Source organism: Phaseolus vulgaris, chromosome 10, assembly GCF_051622355.1.
Source record: "Phaseolus vulgaris cultivar YP4 chromosome 10, ASM5162235v1, whole genome shotgun sequence".
NCBI lineage: Eukaryota > Viridiplantae > Streptophyta > Magnoliopsida > Fabales > Fabaceae > Phaseolus > Phaseolus vulgaris.
Genome location: NC_143507.1, coordinates 45,107,029 through 45,129,391, shown reverse-complemented (window position 1 = coordinate 45,129,391; position 22,363 = coordinate 45,107,029). Strand labels below are relative to the sequence as shown.

Sequence of the window (22,363 nt, the reverse complement as noted above, 5' to 3'; positions counted from 1 at the left end):
TGCTCTTTCTATCTCTTTGAGGTGTGTGTAAGAAACAAAATAGGATAATTAAAACAGATAGGGAATAAAATGAATGTATTTGGTGATTTTAGATAAAGAGAAACGTAGAAATGCAAGATAATTGTCTTATTTGATTGTACTTTATGTTCATGTATTTTCTTCGTTGTGGAATTTTATGTTTTGTTTGGTTTATAAAATAGAAGAGGAAAAAGATAATGAAAAATGTTATTTGAATTAAAAAAATGTTAATTATCTTATGAACTCAAATTCGTTCTAATAATATTGTTAGGTTAGTTATTGCACTATTGTCCGTTTGGAGTATTATATAGGAAATAATCAAACTATTCTTAATTTTAACTTTTTAACCATCTATTGAATGTACGGGAAGAAATTTCTTAATTGAGATTTAAAGGAATGGTGATTTGTATTTAGGTTCATTAAAAATGGTTCGATCTCAAGTTTGTTTAAATACTGCATTCAAGTTGTTATTTGTTTTGGAACTCAAAAAGTTTCATTGCAATTTTGTCCTTAAAAGATGTCTTTGAGGGCTAAGGGAGAAATATTTATTTAAATTAATCGACTCTTAAGCAATATGAAACCACTTCTCCATCCCCATAGATGTCGTCAATGTTCCAATCCTAATTTTGTTAAAGTAACATCGTTAGGACCAATCATCACATCTGAGGTATTGTTTGCTTTAGAGTTTGAGACTTTATTATGATTTTATTCTTAAAAGATGTCTTAGAGGAATTTAGAAAGGAATGTATATTTAGCTTGCTCTCAACCTCGATTCTTAAGTGATTTGGGACTATTAAGTATACCATAATAAGTCCCCAATCGAGGTCTAAGGAGAATGATGATTCATTTTTTAAACCACTTTTTCATCCTCACATATAGTGTCAATGTTCCAACCTTAAAGTCCATTGAAATAGTATCGTTAAGGTCAATTACTACATCTAATATATAAAAAATAAATAAATACGTTTCTTTTAAGTTAATAATTTTTTAACTTTGTTGGAATAGTTATTATAAAATACCGTTGAAGAGTAATTATTATTTTTATTAAAATAACTTAAAACACCCATTGAGTGGTGAAATATAATATAACTTTTTTATCAGCAATAAAGATAGAATTACTTTAAAGATGGTTAAACCTTTATATATCTATAAAATAGAACATATTCTTATACACCCCACTCCAACATAGGGCAAGAACCAAATCCAATCTAACATTATTGACCCAGTAGAAACACACTCCAGACATATCAAGGAACATCAGAACAACAAACCTTATCTGGCAAGGTTGGATTGAGGCTTGGAAGGTATTGTGTGGTTGTGCAGATTGTCTTGGTCACTGGTCAGACTAATGATTTTGTTCTGAACTGCAGTAAAGGAAATGTTTTTTGTTGTATGCTTATCAGTTTGGTGCTGAATCTTTATGGTGTTTGAGCTGTGGCAAATGGATATGTGGCGTTTTTTGGTTACTGTTGTGGCCAGTTTGGGAGGTTGTTATGTGTATTTTGTAGGGTATATCTGGCTTATGTATCCTTCTCATAAGGATCGGTTTGTTGTTGTTAGCACTTGGGTATTTGGTACAACTCACCCTGCTACAAAGTTATGGCTTAGTTGTTGGATGGTGTGTCTTGTATTGGTTTGTTGAGTTTGACTTTTGGGTAAGTTCTTCAGCATGATGACATAGACCTTGTTTAGTTGTTGGATGCATGTCCTTGTTTGACGGTGTGACCTCTTTGGTGGGGTGATGTAACTGTATTTGTTGGGTTTCTATATCTTGTCTGGGATTTTATCTTGATCTGTAGTACAATGTTTGTCGGATCCTTAATTGGTAGGGTGCTAAGAAACTTGTTTTTGGGGTTTTGTATAAGGGTTGAGACACCCATGAAGTGTCTCATTTTATTTTATTTATTCTTTGCTGATAAAAAAAAAAACCTTAACCACTAGTTAAAATTTGACATTTGAGTCGACATCAATTTTAAAAAACATAAAGTGTTGTATTTTATTTGTTTTACCAAATAAACAAGGTTTAAGAAAAAAAAATATAATACTAACGAAATTAAACAAAAAGACACCCATATACCTATTTATGATGATATTTATTTTATTTTTATATGGTTTTGTGTATCTAAAGCCAAGGAGAAAAACAAAAGTAGCAAGCTCTTATTCTGTCCTTTTTGCATTCGGAAGGAATAACACCTACTACTTCACTCATGTTTCAAATATTAATTATATTCTAAAGTTAATTCATGCAATTTATACATTAAATTTGTATAACAATTTATATTCTCCCCTACTTGTCTCTTACTCCCTCGTACAACCATCAAAATTGACTTCTAATTTGGAATATAATACATGTCATTTGCATTCAATCTCAACCTAATTTTAACCACTTAACATCCTTCATTTTTTTATCAACAAATAAAAAATGAATAAATATGAATCACTTTGGAGTGATCAAACTCTTATACGGGACCTAACACAACAAGATTCATCAAACCATTTTGAAATTACCAAAACCCTACTATACTACGGAAAAAAGAAATAACCCAACCTAAAAAAGAAACCTTACAAAAACAATCAAACACATCAGACCCTTCCTACAACTTAACGTCCTTAATCTTCCATTGTATTTGGTGTATGAGAGAGTGCATTAATTTGTTAAGAAAAAAATAATAATATTAAGATTGGATTCTAATTACATGAATCCTTTTTAATAAGATATTAAGTTTTGTTCGACAAAGACAAAACTAAGACGTAGAAAACAAATTTAGATCCATGATGAACATCAATTATTTTCTATATTATTCTATTCAACAAGTTGATATTAACAGTTATATCAACAGATTATTTAATACATTTCTTTTAACACATGTTTTAATGATTCAATCTTGTTCAAAATTGTTAAAGCAAGGTCCACCTATGTAAAAAGACAAATTTTTCGCATAACACCACCACCTGAAAATTGAAGAGGCTATATAGTAAATATATAGTAAAAGAAACTAACATGAGAATTAAGTCTATTTCTTCGTAGCATTTTTAATACGTACTTACATTTTGCAACTTATCTTTTAATAAAATATTATATTATGTCTTAATAAATATATTTTAAATTTAACTCAACTTTATCAATTATGTTCATAAGATGAGGTTTGTATTAACTTATATGTTATGAAATGTTTTTATTTTTAGTTGACGTGAGATCTTCAACCACTACAAGAAAATCATGAAATAGAAACAAATTTTTAGAAACCAAAATAATTAGTTGTAATAGTAACTAAAATAGAGACCATTTTGGAAACTAAAACAAAAATTGGTTTCTAAATTAGTTTCTATTATTTTCTATTATTGTTAAATAGTTTCTAAATTGGTATCTAATTAGCAACCAAGATTTTAGAGACTAAATTTAGAAACTAAATAATTGGTAGTTAAAATCTTGGTTGCTAATTAGATACCAATTTAGAAACTATTTAACAATAATAGAAAATAATAGAAACTAATTTAGAAACCAATTTTTGTTTTAGTTTCTAAAATGGTTTCTAATTTAGTTATTATTGCAACTAATTATTTTGGTTTCTAAAAATTGGTTTCTATTTGATGATTTTCTTGTAGTAAACATATTTGTTTCACGTGTGTAAAACTGTATATTTATGGATGATTCGATAATTACTTGAAGCGGGTGACCTAATAATTCCAACAACATGATAGACTCTAAATGACTATGATACCATATTAAAAAGTAGACTTTAAACCGATTTTATAAGGTTAAATTATACTTAAAGTACACTTCTTTTCTTAATATTATGATAAAATAATTTTATTTGGATATAGAATGAAGGTAGAAAACTAAACGAGTATCATCATTGTTATACTTATATATCATTCTTATAGTGACATGTTACATGAAACACGTTTAAACTATGTTCCCACTTGTGAGTTAATTGAGAAGACTTCAATTAATTCAAAGAATGTCTCTGTCAACTTTTCTTGCCTAGTGGTTATTGTGTGCTTAATTAACTACGCATGAGTAATGCATTCCTAATAGTTTAATGGAAAGTAACAAAAAATGGTTTGATGGTTGGCTCTAATGAAGATTCATCCACTAATAAAGTACCAATGACTCCCCTTTCATGATGAACATAATACCAAAGATTCAAAAACTGCAAAGTTTTTCTGCAAGCACTAAGCTTTCCCATGTCTTCTCTAAGATCCACCATGTCAAACGACCATTCTAAGTCAACCTTCGATGAGCATCGATGGGTGATTAACATCCGCAAAACCCTTGAAGAAGAGCTCGAGGAAGATGGTGAATTTGCTGTATCCATCTTCAGTGTGCCCAAGCTTCTCATGGCAAGTGATCCTGACTCCTATGTCCCCCAACAGGTGTGGTGTATGTTTCTCGTATTTAGATTAGTGTCTTGAATTATTGATTTGGATGTCTGTATTAAAGTTTTTATATTTCACAAATGATACATCGACAACTTGTTTCAATATACAACATGTGAACATGTGATTCATGATATGAAAAAATGATATTTTTCGAGGTTGTAGACTAAAGAAATGAGATTGTAGACTGGTAATATATCGCTTATCTTTATGTTTTTGCAAGGAGGTAGAAAGAAATGTATAAGGGTTGATGTATTGTGAATTACCTCTTATCTATTATTTTTTTTGTTGATAAAAAAAATTTTCACCGATAGGTTGCAATTGGTCCTTACCATTATTGGCGTCCTGAGCTATACGAGATGCAAAGGTACAAGATTGCAGCAGCAAAAAGATTCCAGAAGCGTCTACAAAGCTGCAAGTTGGAGACTCTAGTTGACCAATTGACCAACTTGGAGCAAAGGGTTCGAGCATGCTACCACAAGTTCTTGGATTTCAACGGGGAAACATTGGTGTGGATGATGGCAGTTGATGCACTGTTCTTGCTTGAGTTCCTTCAAGTTTTCGCCATGCAGGAAGGAGCAAAGGTGCAAAGGGTCTCCTCCAGCATGTCGCATTTGGTGGACTATGCAGGGAAGAAATCAGCTCACAATGCAATTTTGAGGGACATTGTGATGCTTGAGAATCAAATCCCATTGTTTGTGTTGAGAAAGATGCTGGAGTTCAAATTCTCATCACTGGAAGCTGCTGATGAAATGCTGATCTTGATGTTCATAGGGCTGTTCAAAGAGATTTCTCCTTTCAAGATGATGGAGGAGTTTCCAAACATAAGGGTGGCAGAGAGTGTGCATTTGCTAGATTTCTTGTATGATGTGATAGTGCCAAAACTAGAACAACAACCAGACACAGTTGAAAACGAGGTTGAACAAGAAGAAGAACAACAAAAGGAAGGGAATGAAGAAGAAAGTGCAGATTCCAGCCATGTTAAGCAATTCTTTAATGAATTATGGAAGATTCTTTCAAAGTTAAACAAAGGGCCAATGAAGTTGATGAAAAAGGTATCTGTTTCTAAACCTCTCAAAGTCTTTGCTCAGTTGCCTTGGAAAATCGTGTCCAATCTTCCAGGGCTTAAGCTTCTGAAGCAACCTGTTGAAAATATGTTCTTCTCTCAAGAAAAAAGAGATGAAAAGGGAGAAAGTGGGAGTTCAAGCTCCAAAAGTCTCATGAACAAGCCACCATCAGTGGAGGAAATCACCATTCCTTCTGTTACAGATCTCTTGAACTGTGGTATTCGTTTTGTAGCTACAACAGGAAGCATATCAAGCATCAGTTTTGATGCCAAAACAAGAACTTTTTACCTTCCCACAATTGGTTTGGATGTTAACACTGAAGTGTTCCTGAGAAACTTGGTTGCATATGAAGCATCGGTTGCATCGGGGCCATTGGTTATAACCCGTTACACTGAGTTGATGAACGGGATCATAGACTCTGAGGAAGATGCAAGGATCCTGAGGGAAAAAGGGATAATTCTTAACCACTTGAAGAGTGATAAAGAGGTTGCTGACCTGTGGAATGGAATGAGCAAGTCCTTGAGAGTGTCAAGGGTGGCACAATTGGACAAGGTGATTGAAGATGTTAACAAGTATCACAATGGTAGAATGAAGGTGAAACTTTGGAAGTTCATGAAGAATTATGTGTTCAGTTCTTGGCAGTTTTTGACATTCCTTGCTGCCATTTGCCTCTTGCTCTTGATGGCTTTGCAAGCTTTCTGCTCTGTCTACACTTGCACTCGTTTCTTCCAATCTGCCCTAAATTCCACTGATTAAATCATCTTTCATCATCATCTTAGTTTCAGATCTTTCAAAATTTCTTCCTCTTTTCATATTGATCCACATTTTATTAAGAGATTATTTCTTCTTCATGTGAATGTGATATATTAGTTGTTCATGAGAATAAAATTGTTTCTTTCACTTTGGTTTCTTCTCTAACTCCTTGTTTAAGAAGAAAAAACTTTGTATCTTTTGCAGAATTTTTTTTTTTATCAGCAATAAAATAAATAAATAAATAAATAGGGACCACTTCAGGGGTGGTCCAACCCTTATACAAAAATACTTGACACCAATCTCCTATTAGAACGCCTACCAAATTAACAAAGGGATAATCATACCAACAGTAACCAATTAATGAATCAACCTCATACAAGCCAGAGGATTTAAAACTCAACTAGAATAAGGGAAATAAGCAGAACGAGACTTTGCATAAATCCAAGACCATATCTTTACTTGCACCGAAACGAACACTTCAGACACATCTGCCACACCTCTATTGAAGATGACCGAGTTCCTATGTTTCCAGATTTCGCTCACAATGCCAACCCAAATTCTATCTTTCACATAATGATCTTATGTATTACCTAAGTTATCATAATTATTTATTATTTTTTGCTGGTTTACTAGTTTGTTGAACATTATTTTTGTCTTTGAGTAAAGTAGTTATTAGGGCATTTTGATTGAAGAATATTCTGTGTGATGCAGTACTAATGCATGAGCAACAATAATTATCCAAATTAATGCTTATCCGTTTAGACCTTAACGTGGAGAAACATATTCTATACTTTCATATGATCTTGAGCGTCTACTCCAAATCAAATTGTTCTAATTTAATAAGTAACTTTGAACGCTTACACTCTTTTATGTTATATCTATAATTAATAACAATAATAAACTTTTATATTTTTTTTTATCTTTTAATTGCTATCACAAACCACATTGCTATTTTATATCAACTTCCCACATCATTACACTAATAAAAAGGAACTGCACTATATACGTTTATATATACATATATACGTATATCTATACATACAATACATATATATATAGTTGGAGATCACACATCAATTAGATATTAGAGCCTTTTATTGTATATAAATGTAAGTGGGTGCAAATTTCTGTTGAAGGTTGACTAATTCAAAAGTCAAAAGTGAGAATAAATTAGTGGTTAGTTTGTTGTGGGTACCACTATAAATAGAGTTTGTGTGTATACGTGCAAATTTGTGCATATAACAGAAAGTGTATTTTTTCTCCCAGTTTTGTATTCTTCTGCTTCAGTTTGTTTAGCATTCTTTTTCATTTCTTTTCTCCAACAAACTGGTATCCAGAGCGTAGTTCAGATTCAAGGGCGTCTTGTGGGTTGATCTACAATGGGACACACCAGCGCAACCTTACAGTTGAACCTTCTTGTTCTTGATGGCAAGAACTGGAATCGATGGAGTATCCAGATGAAAGCCATTTTCGGCTTTCAAGAAATCACGGAGATTGTTGAAAATGGCTACCCAGAACTTGCTACAGATGCAACAGAAGCACAGAGGGTGGCACACAAGGAAAACAAAAAGAAAGACTGCAAAGCCATGTGTCTTCTTCATCAGAGTGTCGACGATGCACACTTTGAGAAGATTGCAGAAGCAAAGACGTCACAGAAGGCATGGCAGATTCTGGAGAAATGTCATCAAGGAGCAGATCAATTGAAGAAGGTGCGTCTCCAAACTATGAGACACCAGTATGAGTTGATGCAAATGGAGTCAAATGAAAAAATTGCTCAATTCTTTAATCGAATCCTCACTCTCACCAATGCTATGAAGGCATGTGGTGAAACGATGACTGATCAAGCGATTGTTGAGAAGGTATTACGGTCCCTAACCCCTAACTTTGACCACATTGTTGTGGCCATTGAAGAATCCAGGAAACTTGAAGAACTGAAGGTTGAAGATCTTCAAGGCTCCCTCGAGGCACATGAGCAGAGGCTCATTGAAAGGTCCACTGAGAAACCTGTAGAACAGGTTCTGCAAGCCCAAACTTTGAGGAAAGGAGGCTACGATGGCAGGGGTGGATTTAGAAACCGAGGAAAGGGGAAAGATTACAGAGGAAAGGGCAGAAGTTCTCATCAAGAACAAGAAAAGTCTGATCAAGATCAAACAGAAATCTCCTCAAGGAGGGGAGGATCCAATTGGAAAGGAGGTAAGAAGAAAATAGATAGAAAGAGAATCAAATGTTTCAATTGCAATAAAATTGGACATTTTTCTTCTGAATGTCAAGCTCCCCCAAGTCAGTATGATCATCGCAGGAAACAGCATGATGAAGCTCATATGGCAAAAGAAGATATGAAAGATAACAGGGATGAAAGTCCTGTTCTGCTAATGGCGACAACGGTGCAGGAAGATTTGTGCTCGTTCGTTTCGGACCCGTCCGTTTTGTCTACATCTGTAATGTTGCAGACGACAAATACTCAAGAAATTTGCAGTGAGGAAGTTTGGTATGCAGACTCTGGCTGTTCTAATCACATGACAGGCCATAGAGATTGGCTCATAAACTTTAATTCAAGTAAGAAAAGAAAAATAAAGTTTGCTGATGATAGAATAATTCAAGCCGAAGGCATTGGAGATGTGATAATCAAGAGGAAGGATGGTGGGAATGCGTTGCTGTATGATGTGCTCTTTGTGCCTACCATGAATAGCAATCTAATCAGCTTGGGACAACTATTGGAGAAAGGTTTCTCAATAGCCATGAAGCACGGATTCTTGGAAGTCCTTGATGCTGAAGAAAAGAAAATCATGAAGGCACCGCTTGCATCAAACAGAACTTTCCAGGTACACCTTAATGCTGTTGAAACTCAATGCCTTAACTCCGAAATTCTATCTGATGATACTTGGTTGTGGCACATGAGGCTTGGTCATCTTAACTTCAAAGATCTTAGCCTCATGAAGTCCAAAGAAATGGTTCTTGGGCTTCCGTCTGTACACGTGCCTAAGAAAGTTTGTGATAGTTGCTTAATCAGTAAACAACCCAGATCATCATTCAGCAATTATACTGCATCGAGAGCCAATAGTTTACTGCATGTGGTATATTCGGATGTGTGTGGTCCACTTGAGGTTCCGTCCTTAGGAGGGAACAAGTATTTTGTGACATTTGTAGATGATTTCAGCAAGAAATTGTGGCTTTATCTTATTAAGGCTAAAAATGAGGTGTTTCCCATTTTCAAATCCTTCAAGTGCTTAGTTGAGAAGCAGTCTGAAAAATCCATCAAAATATTGAGAACAGATGGTGGTGGTGAATTTACTTCCAGAGAATTTGATAGTTTTTGCATGGAAAATGGGATTGTGCATGAGATAACAGCACCTTATACTCCTCAACATAATGGGGTGGCTGAGAGAAGAAACAGAACCATCCTAAACATGGTTAGGAGTATGCTGAAGAGTAAAAATCTGTCACACGAATTTTGGGGAGAAGCTGCAGCAACTGCAGTTTATGTGTTGAATCATTGTCCTACAAAGAGGCTGGAATTTAAGGTTCCAGAAGAGGTATGGACAGGGAAGAAGCCTTCAATCAGACACTTCAGAGTTTTTGGTTCCCTATGCTATAGGCATATTCCAGATCAAAAGAGAAGGAAGTTGGATGATAAAAGTGAACAAATGATCTTCGTTGGTTACAACTCCACTGGATCCTACAAGCTCTTCAATCCTAAGACACGACAAGTAGTATTCAGCAGAGACGTGCATTTCATTGAGTCAAGCCTGTATCCGTCCGATCATAACCCAATGTTGCATGCGTCTGATCGTGAGAGATCGCATGCATCCGGAAGTGGAAGCACGTACCCGTCTGTTCATGACATTATGTCTCCGTCCGATGCACCAGAGTCAGAGTCAAGGAGTTTGTTACCGTCCGATAGAGACGAACCCAACACTGAGTCTCAAGGTGCAAATTCACCTGAGAGATGTATTCAAACAAGACCCACCAGATCCAGAACTCTACCAGCAAGACTCAAAGATTGCGAAATTACATTCGATGATGCTGTCACTAACGAAGGAGAATTACTCCAGCACATTGCACTTCTTGCAAATGCAGAACCTGTCAGTATTGATGAAGCTTTAAAAAGCAAAATATGGAAGGAGGCTATGCATGAAGAATTGAAGTCGATAAAGAAGAATGAAACTTGGGAGTTGGTGAAACTTCCAGCTAATAAGATGCCTATCGATGTAAAATGGGTATTCAAAACTAAGTTGAATCCAGATGGAACTATTGCCAAATACAAGGCAAGACTAGTGGCAAGAGGATTTATGCAAACAGAAGGGATTGATTTCTCTGAAGTGTTTGCACCAGTCGCAAGATTGGAAACTGTTAGACTGGTTGTTGCTATTGCTACTTTGAAAAACTGGAATATGTGGCAGTTGGATGTTAAATCAGCATTCCTAAATGGACCTCTTGAAGAAGAAGTCTATGTTACTCAACCTCCAGGTTTTGTTATAGAAGGAAGTGAAGACAAGGTCTACAGACTGAGAAAAGCTTTGTATGGCTTAAGGCAAGCACCAAGAGCTTGGAATAAAAGGATTAATACTTTCCTTTCAAGTTCAGGCTTCAAGAAATGTAATGTAGAGCATGGTGTGTACATTAAAGCAATGGGTGGTGGAGGTATTCTATTCATTTGCCTTTATGTAGACGACCTGCTCATAACTGGCAGTAATACAGGAGATATTGAAGCTGTGAAGCAGTGCTTGAAGTCTGAATTTGAGATGACTGATTTAGGAAGGTTGTCATACTTCCTTGGCATTGAGTTCAAACAAGTTGATGGTGGACTGTTTATGCACCAAAAGAAATACATTCATGATGTATTAAAGAAATTCAATATGCTGGAATGCAATACTGCAGAGACGCCTGCAGAAGCAAATCTGAAACTTGATAATGGTGAACAGGAATCAGCAGTGGATGGTACTTTGTTTAGACAGATGATTGGCTGTTTGAGGTTTATTTGTCATACAAGGCCAGAGATTTCATACAGCGTTGGCTTGGTAAGTCGATTTATGAGTAATCCGAAGAAGTCGCATTTCATGGCAGCTAAACGTATTCTGAGATATTTGTGCGGCACACTTGATTTTGGAGTGCTTTACTCAAATCATTCAGAGAAAGTTGGGTTACAACTTGTAGCCTATTCTGACTCTGATTGGTGTGGGGATTTATTGGAGAGAAAGAGCACTATGGGTTATGTGTTTTTACTCTCTGGCTCTCCAATCTCATGGTGTTCCAAGAAGCAGGCTGTTATAGCCTTATCAACCTGTGAAGCAGAGTATATTGCTGCATGTCATGTTGCGTGCCAAGCTTTGTGGTTAGAATCGTTACTGGAAGAACTTAAGGTTGGCTTTAATGGCTATGTTGACTTGTTGATAGATAAAAAATCTGCTATCAATTTAGCTAAGAATCCGGTTGCACATGGAAGGAGCAAGCACATAGAAACGAAGTATCACTTTCTGAGAGATCAAGTTGGAAAAGGGAAGATCAGACTGAAGCATTGCAAAACAGATTTACAAATTACGGATATAATGACTAAGTCATTAAGAGCTGATAGATTCAGAGAACTTAGAAGACTACTGAATGTTGTTTGTCTTTAAATGTTTTTGTAGATTTTGAATTAGGGGAGAGTGTTGAAGGTTGACTAATTCAAAAGTCAAAAGTGAGAATAAATTAGTGGTTAGTTTGTTGTGGGTACCACTATAAATAGAGTTTGTGTGTATACGTGCAAATTTGTGCATATAACAGAAAGTGTATTTTTTCTCCCAGTTTTGTATTCTTCTGCTTCAGTTTGTTTAGCATTCTTTTTCATTTCTTTTCTCCAACAATTTCAACCTTATAAACTGATTTTATGGGATTGAGTTAGGCTTAAAGTCCGCTGTGTTAATCATCTAAAGCCATTTTTTTACATCAGCAATAAGGAAAGAACAATTTAAACAAGTTTCTGACTTCTGTTCTTTTTGTGTTGTTGCATAAAAGAAAAATGTTTGGTGAATTTATTTGAAGGGAGAAAGACAGTACAGAAAAATGATTATGTTTAATGAGTATTTAGATTATAAATTCATTTTTTTAATATTTAGAGTTTTTGGCAAGTGGATAATGTATCTTATTTTTCTAAAAAATTACGGAGTTATATGATATGATATCAACTTTTATTTATTGTCTGAGATTTTTATATATGGTTGAAATATCTTTAATACTCCTATTTTATTTCATTGTTTATTATTGAAAAAAAAAACTTTAAGTAACTATCCAACCCTTTAGTATGATCTTACGTATCACTTCAAAATTAATATAAGAACTAAACCCCACTAGAATGTAAAAACTGAAATATTCCAAGTTTAAAGGAATTTAACAAAGCATGTGTACACTTCAAAAACATATATTTTATCCCTAAGATAAGATCAAAGAATGAAGCGTTGAGTTTAACTAATAATAAATGAAATCACCCAAAAAAATTTAGAAATATCCTTTTTTGCTCAGCCAATTATACTATTAATTTCCCTTACCCAAAGTGGCTATTCTTCCATATTTTACCATTATTTAAAGCCAAATCTTAGCTTTATGCAACTTTAGGTATAGTTGAAATGTTTTAATACATTTTTTAATGAAAGTGGGATTGTTGATAATGAGTTATGTCATGAAATGGACACTTTGATTACGAGAATTATGGGCACAAGGCAACTTCATAATTGTGCATTACTTAGAAGCAAGTGGAAGAGGTTACACATTTTACCTTTTCTTATGCTCAAAGATATCTTTCAATTAATAAAATTATTTTAATCAAAGTAAGGGGTCAACAAACAAACTTCACTTTTTTTCCTTTATTCTAAGTGCATTCCTCATGAAGAGAATATTGTACTTACTTTGCTCGTTTTTCTCATTCATTGGGCACATATATTATATTGTAAAAAAAAGGTAAAAGTTGAGAGAACCACGTTTTCAAGTTAAATCGTAACTTCAAAATTCAAGTATCAATGGTAGTGCCAACTTGCGATGAAGGGCAACGACTTTCGAAAATAAGCACGGGAAAAACATTTGTGTGAGGTGAAACAAAATATTGATAAATAAAATAGTTGACATGAATTATTATGTATAATTAAGAAGTTTTAACTCAATTTTATAAAATTAGTTAGTTTTAATCTTTAGTCGATATAAAATTTTTAATATTTGATCGGAAACTGGACAGTTTCAAGATGTCTTGGTATTTGGTATTGATCGATATATTTAAAATGCATTAAGATTAAATGATGATTGACAAGATTAAGTTGTATGAATAACTAGGTAATATATCTTTAATCATAATCCATATGTAATTTCGGCTCAACAGTAACAAAATTCATTACAGTCGTATAAATAGTTACAACAAAAAAAAAATGTACATTATTATTACATATTTATTGTACCGAATATTGAACACGAACTTGAACGTCGAAACATCTTTTGCAGGTGTTTTATTAGCTGGAGTCACAGATAGTAAATAAGGAGCGAAGGAAGGAAACAAAGTCTCACCGGAGTAAAGGAGTTAGTAGAGGAGTGAAGAAAGATAGCATCTATCCATCAAAACTGAGGAGTCGATGTAAAGTTCTCTAGTGCCATTTTGTACGAGAAAAAAAAAACTAAATTTCATCTTCTTGGATCCAAACACCTCCTTAATAAATACCTAAAACCTCCAAACAAATCATAAAATACAACTGTAGATGTGGCACTAATATCTCAAAATTTTGTAAAATAAATATAATTAATTCTTCTTAAAATAAGTATTAAGGAATACTTTTTTTAAAAAAAAATTATAAATATTACAAGTAAAACCCAAACATTTTACCATGACTTAAAAATACTCATTTAAAATTTATAAGAATAAAAAAATATTGTTATAAAATTAAAATCAAAACTCACTCATTTTACAAGAAATAAAAATGTAGTTAAGTCCAAAATTTATCTTTCGGAAAATTTTGATATAAATGTTTTCATTCAAGTGTGGTAATTTTAACAATTTTTATCCAATTTTTTTTAAAAAATTAGCGTAGATGTTTGAGTGAAATTTTAGCTGGCATAAAAGAAGAGAAATTAAGAAATTTTTAAAATAGTATTTACACAATATTACAACTTACAAGATGATGAATAAGACATAAAATAGATTAAAAAAATTATAGAGTAGAAGTAGTTTAGTTCTCTATGTATTAATGTACTCTTTTTTGGCATATTGTAAATAATACATATTGACTTTGTTAACATCATTCTTTTCGTTAATGGTGATGTTAAGCATAATTGGTTACTTGCGAATGTGGTGAGGTTAGGTGCTTCTAATTAATCATTAATTTACTTTGTTCTATGATTAATTTACTTTGTTCTATGATTAATTTACTTTGATTTAGATTAACATTGATGCACGCGACTCTAATCTTCACGTGTCACGTTAGTTTTAAATGAAGCAATTATTTTTAATGTATTCCTTATGTGCCACGTATCACTACCCTAATGTATTACTTTTAATTTTTTTTATGTAAAACTATTCTAGTAAAATAATTTTCTTTTATAAAAAACACTTAAATATAAATTAATTAAAAATCTCTCAAGTATTAATTAAGTGGTGTTAACAAAACACTTAACAAACACTTTTATATATATAATATATATAAAAGTTTGAGTAAATTAATTAATATATAAGTGAGGAAGAAAAATATATATTATGCATAGACTGAAAGAGAGAAAAAAATAGTCCCAAAATCTTCGATAATTTTTTAAAATTTTGCTAATAAACAAGAAATTTAGGTAAAAAAAACTGAAATAGTAAGAAAAACAATAAAATTAAAACGATAAATACAGAAACGAAAGTTCAAACAAATACTTTATTTAAAGCATATACGTCACACTAATTAATATTAACCCATCAATACAATTAAAATTAAAAAAAAATATTCAAAAGAACTCTTTATCACTACACTATTAGAACATTTCATATTTGTAAAATTTTAATTACGAATATTTCATATTTCGTAAAAAATTTATTACGAATATTTGATAATTTTTTTTGAAATCCTATAAATATTTATATATATGTATGAAGAAACTCTAGTTACTTTTTATAGAAAATTTATAGAAAACATTTTAGGAGATATGAAAAATTCTAGAAGTTTTTTTATCAATAAGAAATAAATTAAATTTAGGAAAGTGTCAACTCTTAATAAAGAAAATTCTAGAAGTGATAAAATGATATTTATGGTTTATCCAAATAAAATTGTTATATATATATATATATATATATATATATATATATATATTTAGAAGAAAAAAATATTTTAAGTAAAGTTTTGAGTTAAATTATTCACTTTTTTTGTTTAGATTTAAAATATTTTATTAAAAATAAATAGTGTAATATATTAAAAATGATAAATAATTTTTTTGATTAAAACACACTGATAAATTCTCTGTTAGAGAGAATTTAGGGATTTAAAGATTGAAAATCGAGATCCCGAATAATTAATTTTACCTTTCTCAACAGAGTTTTCTATTTAAGTCAAATGATTGTGCCTCCCATATTAGTAATACGATTAGATTTCTAACCTGATATAGTAACCAAACACCGCATGTGATGGATTCAATATTGTCATTTACTAAATTCAAACGTTAACAAATTATGCATGATATCTAACTATAGTTTTTGTTGTTTGGCTTAAGGTTTTCTTCTTCTTTTCTTTCTCCATTTTTCCAAACACAATTTCCTTTTCCCTGTTCCCTATTGGGAAACAAACATCTTTAACTTCATGCATGAATCATTTGAATAGATAGCCTCCTAAATTGTCATAAACCCAACCAACTTAATTAAGTTCATATTTGTATATGAGCATCCCAATCACAATTGCACCATCAATGTTGTGATTGGGAAGCTACTATTATTTCACCATAATTTTGAAATTAAGACAATGATTCGTCTCATTTCAATTCTTGTTGTTTCATGGATCTTGTTTTCTCCATGCCATGCGGAAGATTCCGGGTCCCCAAAAGGTTCACTTTCTTTAACATTTCACTCACTAATATTAGCTTCTAAAAAGGGTTTTGATATTGTATTTTCCCATGGTTTTGATATTACGTTTTGGTCTTGGATCACTTCTAAATTCCCCTTTGCTTGTTTTTCATTTTTCGATTGGTATCTTGATTCTTTGATTTGTCTTTCTTCGCTATAGCTTGTTGTTGGCAATTGTTTTGAGCAGGGTTCGTTTTTTAGTAGTTGTCAGGAAGTTGTTGTGTTGTTGGGGTGTCTATGTTTCTTTGTATATGGGTTAGATCATCTTGAAATGATCCATATGTATATATTGTTTATTGCTGATAAAAAGATGGTTATTCACATACTTAGGATATTAACTTTCTCCTTCCTCTTGTATTACTTTCTAGCTGCTTTTAAACGATGGCCATGGTTGATATGGGAAATGTTTTGTTTATCACAGGAATCAAGAATGAATCTGCACCTGCGAATAACTCAAGAATACCATTAGCAGCGACGAGAACACACAGAATTGACCCAAGTAGGGATTTCAATTACTACGACGAGGGATGGGATCTTACCAATGGACATTATTTTATGGTGTGAACCTCTTGTTTTTCTTCCCACATGCATCCTCATTTTTACCCTAATGTTTTTGACAACCCATGATGAATTTTTTGCATTGTAATATTAAGCATCTTCCTACCCAAATACACTACTCTCCCCTAATATAACACTAAATAGTTAATTTGTTCAAGAGTTTGAATACAACAAAAGGTTCTTGAGCTCTTTAGCAATACATAACCTATATAATAGTTAATGAATATTTATGAGTTGTAGGATATATATAGGCTTTTTTTATTGACAAAAAAAAATGTCACTCATTTCAGAGGTGGACCAACCTTATATAGAACAAAGGAATAAAGACTTTTCACTCCAAGCAAAACAAAAACCCACAATTTTGACACCAATTACCTACACAAACAACACCAGCTAAAAACCTATCATTGAATGCCACCACAAAAGCTATCACCCTTCAAAGACACCAAGGACCAGTCCGACCAACCTATAAATCAACAATAACTTTTAATCGAATGCATACATACCAGAGGTTCTAGGCACCAAGCAGAGAAGGAAAAGCCCACTGAAGAAACTTTAGCTGAAATCCAAGACCAAACCTTTAATTGTGCCAAGAAAAGATTCAAAGTGATCAATCACTCCACCTTTAAAACTACAATTAATCCTATGTCTTCAAATCTCACAAACCACCACAATCCAAATATTTCTCATAACGAGATTAAGAGACGTAGACACATCAAGCAAATTGAACATGAAATATGAAACAGAAGTAAGAAGGTTTACCGAACTCACTCCTAATCACACATAGTAGTAAAATGGAATGTAATATCTATCAAAGTTTATAATCATCTTCATCAATTTACGTACTCTGACAGATATTACCTTAGACAACTCAATGTCAAATGAACACTAGTAACATAAATTTTGCATGTTATAATATTTTGTTTTCCCTTATGCTTATAATATTTTGGTTGAAGTGTAGTCTCTTGCTTTTTCTGGTATTCCTCCGGTTGCCATTGCTGCCTTCTGGTGTTTCATTGTGGCAATTTCCTTCACCCTTATAGCTTGCTTGCATTGTTGTGGCTGCTGCAAGAAAAAACGTAGGACTGATTACTCTCGAAAGACTTATGTAGTATCACTCATCTTCATCGTGCTCTTCTTAATCATGACAATGTAGGTCTCTTTAATCCCTTCACATATTTTTTGAAAAACATGTTGGAGTCCATGTGAGTGTTCACTTCCACATTGCAGAATTGGAGGGGTTTTCCTTTACATTGGACTGGAGAGATTCCAGAATACTGCAAATGATGTATCAGATACTTTGGTCATAAGAGCAAATACAGTTGTTGATATTGTTCAAAGCGTGATAACCAATCTTGCAGCGGCCAAGAACTTACAAGTATCTAGTTTTACTCTTCCAGATGATATCAAGCAAGGCATTGAAATGGCTGAAGATTTCTCCAATCAAACTGATATTATTAAGAGCCAAGCAGAGGAAACTGCAAGAATCTCAATGGAACTCCTGAATGCAATGTGAGACACTTGTTTGTTTATGATTAAAAACCCTTTACTTTGCAGGCTTTTATAGTTTGAGTATGACGATTATGTGGTGTTATTATGTTTCTCTGTTTATTAGTTTAAGTTTGGTTGAGTAAAGTAGTTGATTGTTCGGTTTGATTTGTAATAGGGTTAGACCACCTCTAAATTGATTCATATTTATTTATTCTTTTTTGTTGATAAAAAAAATACTATGTGAATGAGTCCTAGTTTACTTGTAGGAAAAAAGCTAGCAATACATTCTCTACTATTCATTATAACTTATCAAAATTTAAGAAATGTTTAAGAAGTCTAAACCTATTGGGTGAGGATCTCTTGGTATTTGTATACGGGTTGAGATATCTCTGAAGTATTTTTTTTTATTCATTTTATTCTTTGCTGATAAAAAAAAATACCAAAATGTATATTTTTTTGTGGGTTTCATCTTTTAGGTAACAAGTTTTTTCTAATTTTATATTTTTAATAAATAATTAAGTATGTTGCTAGCATTTTTTTTTTCTTGTGAAGCATGGGTTAAGGAATTGGATTCATCTTACTGAACCAATGTCTGTAAATTCCAGAAGGGAGAGTCTGATCATTGTTGGCTCTATGATGCTTATTTTGGCAGCGATTGGCTTCAGTAAGTATGTAAAGTCCTGCAAGATCATTTCCTTTGAAGAAAAACTGCATTTCACTTATTATATTTTGTTTTCATTATCATTGCAGTGATCTCTTTTTTTGGCTGGAAAGTAATCATTTATATGTAGGTGACTTAGTTCCATTTCTTTCTTTCTTTTTCTTGAATTAATTCTTTATTTTTTGTGATTTTTTTAATTCTTTCCAAATATATATTGCAGCTTGCTTTTCTTTGGGTGGATCCTGGTCACACTCACCTTTTTGTTGAGCAGCATATCTCTAGTTGTTCATAAGTAAGTTCCATCACATTATCACAACCATGTTTTATCTTCATTAATAGGCTTCTTATTTTTAGAATTTGGTCAAAGTATTGGCCACAGAAACTCTATTTTTCTAATTTGTGCAACTATTTTTTTTTATCAGCAATAAGGATTGAATAACAGGAACCACTTAAGGGTGATTCAACCCTTATACATACCTATATAATATGAATCAAATCTCAGGTCTCACAAACCAACAAAAAGATAAACAAAAAATTCTACCACTAAAAAACCCTATTTGAATCTTCAATTTGTATATTTAATCTCTTTCTTTATTTTTTATTTGAGCTTCCAGTGGGGTAGCTGACACATGTGTTGCAATTGATGAATGGGTGGACCACCCAAGAAGTGAATCAGCTATAAGTAAACTTCTTCCTTGCATGGATGAGGCCACAACACAAAAAACCTTGGACATAAGCAAGAACACCTCATTCCTTGTGGTGAATTTGGTTAATACATTTGTAAATAATGTAGCGAACAAAGATATGCCTCCTACGCAGGCTGATAGGGATTTATATTACAATCAATCTGGTCCACCCTTGCCCCTCATCTGCAATCCATTCTTCCCTAACATGTCTGAAAGGCCATGTGATGCATTGGAAATAAGCTTAAGGGGTGCACCTACAGTAAGTTCATCACTTCATTTTTACCATTCACAAAATTATGTTTAATCATACTTTAGAGTTAAATATGTTTTTCGTCCATGCACTTCTATGCGAAATTGTTTTTCGTCCTTAGTCCACACTTTAAACGTCTTGAATACTTGTTTTTTTTTTCTCAGCAATGAATAAATAAAATAAAACGGAATACTTCAAGGATGTTTCAACCTTTATACAAGATGCTCAAGACCCACCTATATTAGCAAACCAAGAACAAAGAACAACTACTACAATGTAGCACCTTTCAAGCTCCAAACCTAACAATGCCCGTAATCTTATGCAAAGGAGTAGAAACTACAAGCTCCAGAAAACATAAACGACCAATCCAAAAGAATCACAAACACACCTAACACAAAACGTATAAATTCTTACACCCAAATGAGGCCAAAGAAAAAACTAAAACAATAGAATGTAAATAACAAAACTTCTTTCTTTCATTACCTCAAGATCCATCTCAATATTTGTAGTAAGGAAACTATTAGAACGAGTTCTTACCAGTTTTTTATGTGGCAAACAATAAAATATTTCATACTAGCTCATTGCTAACATTATAATATTATAATAAAGTCCACGCTAAAAAAAATACTAGTAAAAGCCCATTTCAATAGTTTTCTTATTACAACCTAAGAGGTCTAGAGTTTGGACGGTCTAGAATTTGGATTAGGGACAGAAACCAATTTCGTGTGTGAAAAACATATTTAATCATTTCCTTTATTATTTTTCACAAACTATATTATATGGTAATTTTGTTTATATATGTACCTTGGTGGTGATACATGAGGACTAATCTCAACAACCTCCTCCTTTCCAATCATATGCTAAACACTGTTCTTTTGCCTATATAAGCTGTAATTGAAACATAGTATATTAATTTGTGGTGGTTTTTATTTAATGGGCAGGCATATGAAAGTTTTTTATGTAATACATCACCATCTGGTCTATGCATTACAATGGGGAGATTGACTCCTTCTCTGTACTCAAAGGTCATGGTGGCTACCAACTTGAGTGATGCACTGCATCGACATGGTCCACTCTTAGCTCGATTAGTAGATTGTTCTTTTGTTATAGAAACCTTTGATGATATCAATAAGGAAGATTGCCCTTCATTCAAGAGAAACAGCCACCAGATCTTCATTGGCTTGTTGTTGGTTTCAACTGCAGTAATGTTTTCTGTGATTTTGTGGGTAGTTTTTGTTAAAGAAAGACGACTTCAAATGTCTGCCAAGAAGTTAAGGAAAACACTCGATGTAGATAGTCAAGATCAAGAAAAAGACTAAAACAACTAGTTACTATATTGACTGAATTAGATATCATTTTATAAACTAACAAAATTATGGTATCTAAAGTAGTTTCTATTACTAATAAAAATTTACAAAGTAGTTTTTAAATTGGTATCTAACCATTAGCTACTAAGGTTTATCTACTAAATACTTATAAATATTCCTGAAGTGGTTCATACGTATATATTGTTTTTTACTGATAAAAGAAATAATTACTTATATTCTAAATTAGTCTCTATTAGTCCTTTAGAGGCTAATTTAGAATCTAAAATATTAGTAGTTAAAACCTTGTTAGTTAATTTATATACCAATTTAGAAACTATTTTATAATTTTTTTATTAATAATAAAAACCACTTTAGATACCAATAATTTTTAATTTATAAAACAGTATCTAATTTAGTTAATATAGTAACTAATTATTTTTAGTCTCTAAATTTGATTGTTATTTAATGATTTTATTGTAATCTGGAAAATAAACTATAATCTCTCCGATATGGAGCAACTTACACTTTAATAAAAGGTATTAATTAACTTGATAATAATAAGATGTGGTGAATCATTTAAATTAGAATGGAACTCCACTGAAGATATTTTATACTTTAGAGAGTGAATCACATCTTTAACCGTTGTACTTAATGCATTTTTATTAAAAAAAATAAAAATAAATATGAATTAATTTTATTATAAATCAAATAAAAAACAACCAATAACTTTACTCAATCAAACTTAAACTATCAAACAGATATACAGACTAAAACATTGAGTCTTATGTTGCCGATGTTAAAAAAAATCAATTTCTAAAAATAACTTTTATTAACTAATGAAGAATACAAATAATTATAAAAATATTTCTAGATTACTTAAAACATTATTGGGTTTTTAGTAGAAAGAATGTTAAAGTAGGAGAGATATTAAATATATGAAAGAAAAGGTAGTGAAGGGATATATATAAAGTTATTAAGATGTGTGTACCTATCCATTATATTGCATATTTTTAGATTGAGATTGAAAGTGAGAATTAATTTACTTTAAGGTCAAACTGATTATTAGACAACAATGATTTTATTTATTAATTATTATTGGATATTTATTGAAAGAAAGAGAATAATGCATTTATTGGTGTTCTTTACAAAA

At 32.3% G+C, this 22,363-nt stretch overlaps 3 protein-coding genes across 3 annotated transcripts; all 3 read left to right on the top strand.

The window, feature by feature from the left end:
* Nucleotides 1–4,053: 4,053 nt before the first annotated feature.
* On the top strand, nucleotides 4,054–6,365 carry LOC137818442 (putative UPF0481 protein At3g02645). The gene is made up of 2 exons (XM_068621885.2): nucleotides 4,054–4,395; nucleotides 4,713–6,365. Exons 1-2 carry the CDS (start codon nucleotides 4,207–4,209, stop codon nucleotides 6,219–6,221), a joined length of 1,698 nt encoding a protein of 565 aa, XP_068477986.2. The 5' UTR covers nucleotides 4,054–4,206; the 3' UTR covers nucleotides 6,222–6,365.
* Nucleotides 6,366–7,597: 1,232 nt separating this feature from the next.
* On the top strand, nucleotides 7,598–9,525 carry LOC150024844 (uncharacterized). The gene is made up of 2 exons (XM_090296191.1): nucleotides 7,598–9,415; nucleotides 9,517–9,525. Exons 1-2 carry the CDS (start codon nucleotides 7,598–7,600, stop codon nucleotides 9,523–9,525), a joined length of 1,827 nt encoding a protein of 608 aa, XP_090152317.1.
* Nucleotides 9,526–16,102: 6,577 nt separating this feature from the next.
* LOC137819273 (uncharacterized) lies at nucleotides 16,103–21,775 on the top strand. The gene is made up of 9 exons (XM_068623071.2): nucleotides 16,103–16,241; nucleotides 16,682–16,818; nucleotides 17,780–17,970; nucleotides 18,049–18,330; nucleotides 18,915–18,973; nucleotides 19,060–19,096; nucleotides 19,191–19,262; nucleotides 19,585–19,915; nucleotides 20,848–21,775. The coding sequence occupies exons 1-9, from the start codon at nucleotides 16,160–16,162 to the stop codon at nucleotides 21,223–21,225; spliced, it is 1,569 nt and encodes a 522-aa protein (XP_068479172.2). The 5' UTR covers nucleotides 16,103–16,159; the 3' UTR covers nucleotides 21,226–21,775.
* Nucleotides 21,776–22,363: the final 588 nt, after the last annotated feature.